We start from the raw sequence: 8,496 nt of genomic DNA on the forward strand, positions 1-8,496 counted from the left end.
GTGGGAGGTGTCCCTGCCCATGGCAGGGGGGTGGGACTCGATAGGCTTTTAAGGTCCCTTCCAACCCAAACCATTCTGTGATTCTATGAAACAGCTAGCGGCTTTCTTCCTCGCTGCTGATCCCTCCTGGACAGTAAGAAAAAATAATATATATAATGGGGTAACCAAATAACAGGTACGGGGAAAATGTACACTATGAATGTTGTGTCTTTGGTCTTTACTCTGGACTCTAAACACTTTTGTAGCTTTTCTCCTTTGTACTGTGGGGAAAAAGCAAAAAGACAAATTTTTTTACCATGTGTTTTCTGCCTAATGGGAAATTTTCTGCACGGAGGATAAAGCAACTATCTTGCATCACAGAGATGTATTTATCCATCCTTTCTATTTCTGCTTTTTCCAAGCAGGGAGTCAGCAAACAATGGCACAGTTGGGCTTGGATTGTACTCTGGGGCAAGACCTGGAGACAGAGTAATTAGCAAATTAGCAGGTACCTTTGGCACTAGAGGCCCCAGCCTAGTTCTTACTAACATCAGCTGAAATATTCCCACCTGAGTGAGTTGGAAGCACGTCAGGTTTTAAGAGCTAGATCCAAACAAGGGCTTAAACAAGGTAGCCTAAAGCCACAGCCAAAGAAACCCTGCAGCAGCAGCTCCCTGATCCTCACAAAACTTGCTTCTCCCTGCATCACTGAAAGGTTCTGTAGGTACCTGCGGATCTGCACGTGGTCAGAACACCACCGGTCCAAGCGATGGTTTCCCATGGATGCTTTTCCCAGGTGTGGGAGCTGGATAACTTTGTTCCAGGATTCCAAGAAGATCCTGGAAATTGTGGTTATCTTTAGCTTACAGTGGAGACTGGTGAAATGCAGCCTTGTCTTCAAAATGCTGCTGGGGAGGGTTGTGATTTCTCTGACAGCTTCAGGCACCTATCCAGCATGTGGGAAGGTCAGGGTCAGCTTGGGTGCTGATGAACCAGTCTCCCTGCATGCGAGTGAGTATCTAGTTCATCTGGTTTTAGCACAAGTTTGTGTTCATTACTGCTGCCACTGCAAGGGCAGGGCCATAGTGCAGGAAGAAATTACAGGATTTGCAGGGTGGTAAAGGAGGAAAGAGGAGGAAGCTGGTTCAGCACCCAAAGGCGCAGCGCACTCAGCTGGTGCTATCTGGTTGCTGGGTTTTGTGCAGTGACTCTGTAAAAGAAAACATTAGAATCACAGAATGGTTTGGGTTGGAAAGGACCTTAGAGATCGTGTAGTTCCACCCCCTGCCCTCCACGGGCAGGGACACTTCCCACTAGCCCAGGTTGCCCAAAGCCTCATCCAGCCTGGCCTTGAACCCCTCCAGGGATGGGGCATCCACAGCTGCTCTGGGCAACCTGGGCCACTGCCTCACCACTTGCACAGGAAAGAATGTCTTCCTAATATCTAGTCTAAATCTGCACCTTTTCAGTTTAAATCCATTACCCCTCATCCTGTCACTGCATGGCCTTTTAAAAAGCCCCTCCCCATCTCTCCTGCAGCCCCCTTTCAGCACTGGAAGCTGCTATTAGGTCTCCCCAGAGCCTTCTCTTCTCCAGGCTGAACACCCCCAACTCTCTCAGCCTGTCCTCACAGGGGAGGTGCTCCAGCCTCTGACCATCTTCGTGGCCTCCTCTGGACCTACTCCAACAGCTCGATGTCCTTCTTGTGTTGGGGGGCCCCAACAGCCATGGGAAGAGAATCTCCCTTTTGTTTTTTTTCACTTTTTAAAGACCTTTGGAGCGAGGTTCCTCTGGGAACGCAGCTGTGAAGCCACTAACAGACTGTTCTCCTGTGCAGATGCTGCAGTTCCAGCTGGTTGTGGTGCATCTGGCCCTTGTGATCACCCTGCTGCAGCGGCACTCCAGCTCCGTGCTCCTCGCGGAGGCAGCTCCAGAGGTGGGTGAACATTTCTGGTGGTTGTACATAGCCCTGCTCTTCCTCGGGTTGTTCTTGGCCACAGGGTGTGGGAGACAGCGCAGTCTCCAAACAGTGTTGGGAGGTGAACAGTCGGTGTCGACTCTACAAAGGCAAAGCAGGAGGACATCTTCCCCGGGGAAAGGAGTGATGCAGATTGCGTGGTTCTGGGAGGATGGACAGAATGAAAGCTCACCCAGATTCGTGCAACCTCTCCTGAAACACGGTGGGATTTCTATGTGTTAAAACACTGTTTGGTGACTTTGGATAGAGAACTTCCCGAGAGGGGAAGGAGGTGATGGGGATGGAGAAGGAAGCTCCTCTAACATGGAAGGGAAAGCTTCATTCGTCTTCTTAAACACACATAATGGCGTGAGAAGTCCGCAGCTTTCAGAAGCCATAAGGAGATCCCTGAGAGGAGACCACCTGCACAGAAGTTACAAATTAAAGGGGACAGAAGAGACCAGGGGAGGGAAAGACTTGCCTAAGCTTGCAAAGGAAAGCACCGGACGGAAAGGAAGGACTGTCTCACGTTTTGTCCAGTACAATGTGCAGGGGTTGCACCTGAAAATACTGCTACTGCATTCTCTTTTCTTATGTCATCTTGACATAAAACAGATTTGGCAGGAAAGGTATTTGTGTAATGGTTTCATGCCATAAAAGAATCAAGGATCCAAGAGTTTAATCCAAGTAGCGCTGTTTGGCTGTAGGCTCTTGATGCAGGTTTCTAAGATCAGTTTAGAAGTCGGATGCATGCTGAAGGATACTGATGGATCCTTCTACCTTTCTTTCTGTCTTCAAATGAGCATGCCCTGATTACACAAAGTTGTGTTTGCTACAGAAATAGGGCTTGGGGGAACCACTGCCCACATCAGAGCTGCAGCAGATGCTCTTCTGATGCCACAGAGACCTGCTATCTGTCTCTACTGATGACAGATTTTTGTGACAAGAATATGAGAACAGGACATCTTCAGAGACTTGCACTGGAGCAGGGCATGTTATAGCTGCTGATGGGCCTGGATTTGTCTTTGAAACAGGTTAAAACCTTGGCATCCATGATGTCCTTTGACGGTGCATTCCACTTCAGCTGTGCGCCGTGATTAAAAAGTATCTCCTTCCATTTATTCTAAATCCACCATCTGGTGACTTCACTGGGTGGACTGAGGAGCTCTTTCTTGAGGAAAAAAAATTACTAGTCTTTATTCACCTCTTTGCTGTTCATAGGTTTGTAAACCCTCCACTGTACCCCCCGTGCCCCACAGTTTGCTTCTCTGTGCAGTTGTACTTTGTTCAGTAGTTCACCATAGGAGGACTGTTGTCTACTTATGATTATCACTTTAGCTGTCTCTTTTCTTTTTATTATTCTATTGTATCCTTTCTAAGACAAAATAAGTGGGACTGCACAAAGTACTCAAGAGCAGAGGCTATTTTGTACCATCTAGTTTCAAGGGTTGCTGTAGATATTTATCCCCACTAACCAGAGGGGAGAGTTCAGCCTTTTTTTAAAGGCATGATTTTGTTGCAAACCTCTCTGAAGGTTTTATCACCCTGAAAAGGAACAGAAAGGATTGCTCAGTGCATGCAAGGCTCAGAGAAAGTAAAGTCAGAAGACAATATGAGGTCCTTTATAAGGGTATTAACAGTGCTGCATCATTTGTGTGATGGTTGTGGTCACGTCCTGCTCCTTTTGTGTGCTCTGTCACTGGTTATGCCACCCATCAGCAGTGGGAAATGGCATCAAAGCATATTACATCATCCCTGGGATGGCTTCCTGTACTTTGTGCTAAACCCACGAATAAGAAAGATAGTGGTGTGCTTCTGAAAGTAGAGGAAAACCTTCTTCAAGGCATATAATAAAAGTTCAGGTGAGAAATTTTTATATAATTCCATGAAGATCGGGGGGAGCAAGAAGGCAAACATTTCATCTGAAGAGAGAATGAGTTTGACACCCGCTCTCATAGACTAGCTGATGACCTACATTTTCCTGTTATTTGCAAAGCAAATAATTCACTTTAATTTGTTTCATTTCTCTCTTGACAGACCCCAATATTTTCATCTCTTCTGGAGGGTGAATTAGAGTTTGGTTTTGAAAAGATATTAAGCCTAGTGTCATAGCTAAGGTTCAAAATTCAGTGTCAAGTCAACATCCTGTTCTTTCCTTTCCTCCTCCCCACATAGTGTTACTGCATAATTTCTTTAAATGTCAGTGCTGAGCGAGTTTATCTTGGGATATTTTTTGCATAAAAATTAATAAATTTGTCAGCTTTGTATGGAAAGTTCTCTATAAGTTTTCATTACTGTTTATCAGCATTCATTTAAAAAACGAAAATCAGGTTTCTGAAAAATTTCAGGATGGATATTGGACATCTGTAATGGTAAAAAAGGGTTAAATTACTCAGCTCATGCTATAAATGATACTAATCACACTGCTGAGATAGCGATAGTGGGCTGGCCTGCAAAACCAGGCTTTGTGAAATAATAAATTTGGATAATTCTTGCAATAAGAATGAAGGTAAGTTCAATTCTGCCAAAAAAAAGTTCCGATCTTTAATAGCAAACTCCTGGGAGTGGAAAATGACCATGTTTCTCAAGAAGAACTTTGTTTTAAAGCATTGTCCCAGGTTTAGCATCCTAGTGACTATGTATTTACAGGACTGCTGCTGTGACACTGGTTGAAAGGGTTTTTCTGGAACTTGAGCAAACGTTCCCCCTTTCTTTTGCAGCCTTTGGAGCCTTCTGCTGCCCTGGCCATGGGGGTACATCCCATCGCCAGCCAAGAGAAGTCAGCCGCCAAACTGTTCCTTCTCGATGAGCTGGTGTCTCTGGAGAATGAGGTGACCGAGACCAAGAAGAAAAGAAGTTTCCCAGGATTTGGCTCCCCGATCGACAGGATTTCTTCGACCTCTGTGGATCCTAAAGGCAAGCAGAGGTAAATTCTTAGACGCTCCTACCAGTGAGAAAGTTAGAAGGCAGCTGTGGGTAGGTGTCGTGGATGCAGGTGGGTTGGCTTTAGCCACCAGCAGGATTTCTGTTGTTGGGAGGTGCCTCTGATCAGGGTACCAGAGTCTCTACAGAAACCATTCTGGTTGCATGGTGTGTAATCCTTCAGCTGTGATGAATGATGCATGCACTAGTTCATTTATCCCCACAGTGTCATACAGCAAATAAAGAACATTCAGGCATATGCAATTTTTTTTAGTACATTTCTTTCCACTGATGTGAACCAACATTCAGTTTAAAATTACCTTTTTGAGATGACTTCAAGCAAAAATATGCCTGAGGCTCAAAAGCAGAGGGGCAGGGCTAGGTGTTCCCAAGGTGGTGTGCACGTCTTGAATAGCAAGATGATGAACACATCAGGAAAATCACAGAATCATATCACAGAATGGTTTGGGCTGGAGAGGACCTTAGAGATCATCTATTTCCACCTCCTGCCACGGGCAGGGACACCTCCCACTAGCCCAGGTTGCCCAAAGCCTCATCCAGCCTGGCCTTGAACCCCTCCAGGGATGGGGCACCCACAGCTGCTCTGGGCAACCTTGGCCACTGCCTCACCACCCTCACAGTAAAAAATTTATTTCTAATGTCTAGTCTAAATCTGCCATCTTCCAGTTTAAATCCATTACCCCTCATCCTGTCACTGCATGCCCTTTTAAAAAGCCCCTCCCCATCTCTCCTGTAGCCCCCTTTCAGCACTGGAAGCTGCTCTAAGGTCCCCCTGGAGCCTTCTCTTCTCCAGGCTGAACACCCCAACTCGCTCAGCCTGTCCTCATAGGGGAGGTGCTCCAGCCCTCAGACAGTTCATGGAATGGGCTTCGAGACCTCCATCAACTCATAATAAGCCAGGGTTTAATCCAGACAGCAGCAGAGCAGTACCTTCACAGTACGTGTTTGAAGATAAGCATGTTTATAGCAGGGCTGAGCGATGATGTGGCTGGGGAGAGCCAGCGAATTTGGGGCAAAGCTCATGGGGCTGCTCGCTGTATCTGAAAGAGCTTAACTGTCTCGTTCCCTTCTTCTGGTAACTGTCTTCTTTTGGATGGAATCCTCAGTGCCACAAAGTATTTAATAACATGCTTCAAGCTTAATCTGGAAGTGGAAAGTATTCACAAGAGCCAGTCAACGTTACAAGTATTTTTTTTTTTCCAAACAGAGTTTTGCAATATTTTCTTGTTGTTCTTCCATCTATCCACCCAGTCTGCTACTAGGACTTTTTGACTGCAGCCAAAAGTGATAAAATATGAAATTCTTAAAACCTTGATTAGAACTATTCTGTGTATCTCTTAAGAGATCAGAATCAGCTCATTCTTTGTTTGCTTTTTAGCATGTTTTCCCTTTTCAAGGGAAGAAGTATAAGGTAATTTTTGGAGCTGGAGTGCCTTTTTTGCACTGGTATTCCCTATTTGTCTCATGCTTTTTGGGCAGAAATCTTGTTTCATTCTATATGCGGTACAAGGAGAAAAAAAAAAATAAACCACACCACCCCACAAAAAAGGGAAATTGTGGTGAAAGTTGTCCAAGATTTCTAACAGCTTGTCTCTGGATAATGAGTTCGTGCAAATCATCTTGAGCAGCTCTGGGGAGAGTGAGTGCATGTTACTGACACCACAGCTGATGTGAGATGGGATGATCCCATCCCTAGATTGGGACTGGGAAACACCTGCCAGCCCCACCACAGGCTCCCTGCGTGGATGGGGAGTTATTGCTGCACCTCTGCCCTCCTGGGAAAGCGCAGAGACCTTCGTGCTCCCCCACTCACGTGGAAGGGTTAAAGAACTACCAGCTATCAGGGCACTTGGCAGGTACCAAGGTGGTGGTTGCATCTTGTCCAATGCTGTTTGTGTGCAGTGGAGGTGTAGGCAAATAGCTTCCGTCAAGTTAGAGGAGGGAGCCTGGGAAGGAACGGGGAGGTGGATGGATAATGGGGCTGCCTCAACATTCCCAGTGCCAGCACTGGGTAGCTCAACCGCCCCAAACAAAAATCACCTTCTCAGGCTGTGCCTTGGTTTGCCCATCTGAGGAAGGCAGATAACAAGGCTCACTTTCACCGCAAAGGACTTGGAAGGCACTAGCGTGAGAACCCTGTGAAGCAGTTAGGAACGACACTAATGAGAGACCTCGGGAGAGCCCTCTGCTCTCACCTTTGCTCGTGGCCAAGATTAGTGAACTGCTGTGGTGGCACCACGGGCTGACAGCTCTGCAAAAGTCTTTCTTCATCTCCAGAGAGTAGTCTTGGCTGAATAGAGGTGTTCCTCTATGTGCCAGAGAGAGAGAGAGATGAAGGGATGCTTAAAGAGAAAAGAGAAAGGCAAAGGAGAGAAGAGAGAGTAAAGCCTTTGGTGCATTCTTGGCTTCTTCTTATCAGCAAAGAACAGGATTCTTGCCTATTGCCTTTTTCTAACCAAGATGTTTGAGACATCACAAGGCCTTCCCTCATCAGGGCCTTTGACAGGCAGCCACTCCTTTACGATCAGTTGTTGGTAGAGCTGGGGTGGTGTTGGCGCAGCTGGTGCAGGTATGAATTCTGGAGTTGGGCTTTTGGGCAGGGAGGTGGTTCTAGACCATGTTCTAGCTTGCTTGAAAGTTCTAGATTGGGTTCTAGGTTGGGTTCTAGATTACTTGAAAGTTCTAGAGCAAGGTCTCGGTCATTTTATTGTTCTAGACTATGTTTCTAGCTCACTTATTGATTCTAGTTCACTTCTTGTCGCAGCTTGTCAGTTCTGATTCAGGTCATTTGCTGGGTTTAGCTCACGTCAAGAAGTTTGGGACTGCTTGGTTTCAGGGCAGCCCAAGTGATCTTTCTAAATCATGTTTCTAGCTTGCTGGTTGGTTCTAGGTGACCTCATGTTCTAGAGCATGTTCTAGCTCACTTGAAAGTTCTAGAGGCAGTTCTAGATCACTCTGTGGTTCTACATCAGTTTCCAGCCTGGCTTGGGGCTCCATTGGGTTCCGAAGGAGGGAGGACCTAGTTCAGGCAGCAGTTTTGGTATCTCACAAGGATTTGGAATACTTGCTGATGATGAGAGCAGTCTCACTGGGGTTTTTCCTTCCTTATTTCCTTTTGTGTCTTTCGTGCTTTTTGTCTTCTTTTGAGGCTCTTTTGAATTGAAGGCCCATAGGATCATCCCACCAACTGCAGCTCTCCCAAGCTTCTAGCATGCTGATTCACCATACTTCTCTGGACATTCTTGTCACTGGAGGCAACATTGGAAACTGGACAAGCTCCTACTTGCCCCTTTCCTTTGCAGCAACTGCTTGCCATGCTCCTGCTCCAGGGAGGCTTGGCCAGTTGGCTTTGGCACCAACTCTTGCACCCAGAAGCACTTCAGACAGGGCAGGGGTGTCTGTGCACCTCACAAAGGACTCAACACTTCTCAACAATGCTCCAGGACTTGCAGCTGCAAATGCCAGGCTAACCCCAAAGCTGAAGAAGGAACAGAGGAATCGCCCTGGCAAGACTCAAATCTCCGCTGTCACCTGCCTGCTCGGGAGACAGAGGGATGGAGCAATGTCCCATCCCTGGAGGGGTTCAAGGCCAGGCTGGATGAGGCTTTGGGCAACCT

At 46.6% G+C, this 8,496-nt stretch overlaps 1 protein-coding gene across 1 annotated transcript in view; it reads left to right on the top strand.

The window, feature by feature from the left end:
* The first annotated feature begins 1,816 nt into the window (after positions 1-1,816).
* Positions 1,817-8,496, top strand: part of OSTN (osteocrin) — a 9,392-nt gene continuing 2,712 nt past the window's right edge. Inside the window, exons 1-2 of the mRNA XM_010086558.1 lie at positions 1,817-1,915; positions 4,657-4,862. Of these exons, the coding sequence (XP_010084860.1) occupies positions 1,817-1,915; positions 4,657-4,862 (305 nt within the window). The remainder of the gene's footprint in view (positions 1,916-4,656; positions 4,863-8,496) is intronic.

The sequence above is a fragment of the Pterocles gutturalis genome, unplaced genomic scaffold (assembly GCF_000699245.1).
Source record: "Pterocles gutturalis isolate BGI_N339 unplaced genomic scaffold, ASM69924v1 scaffold10341, whole genome shotgun sequence".
Classification (NCBI taxonomy): domain Eukaryota; kingdom Metazoa; phylum Chordata; class Aves; order Pterocliformes; family Pteroclidae; genus Pterocles; species Pterocles gutturalis.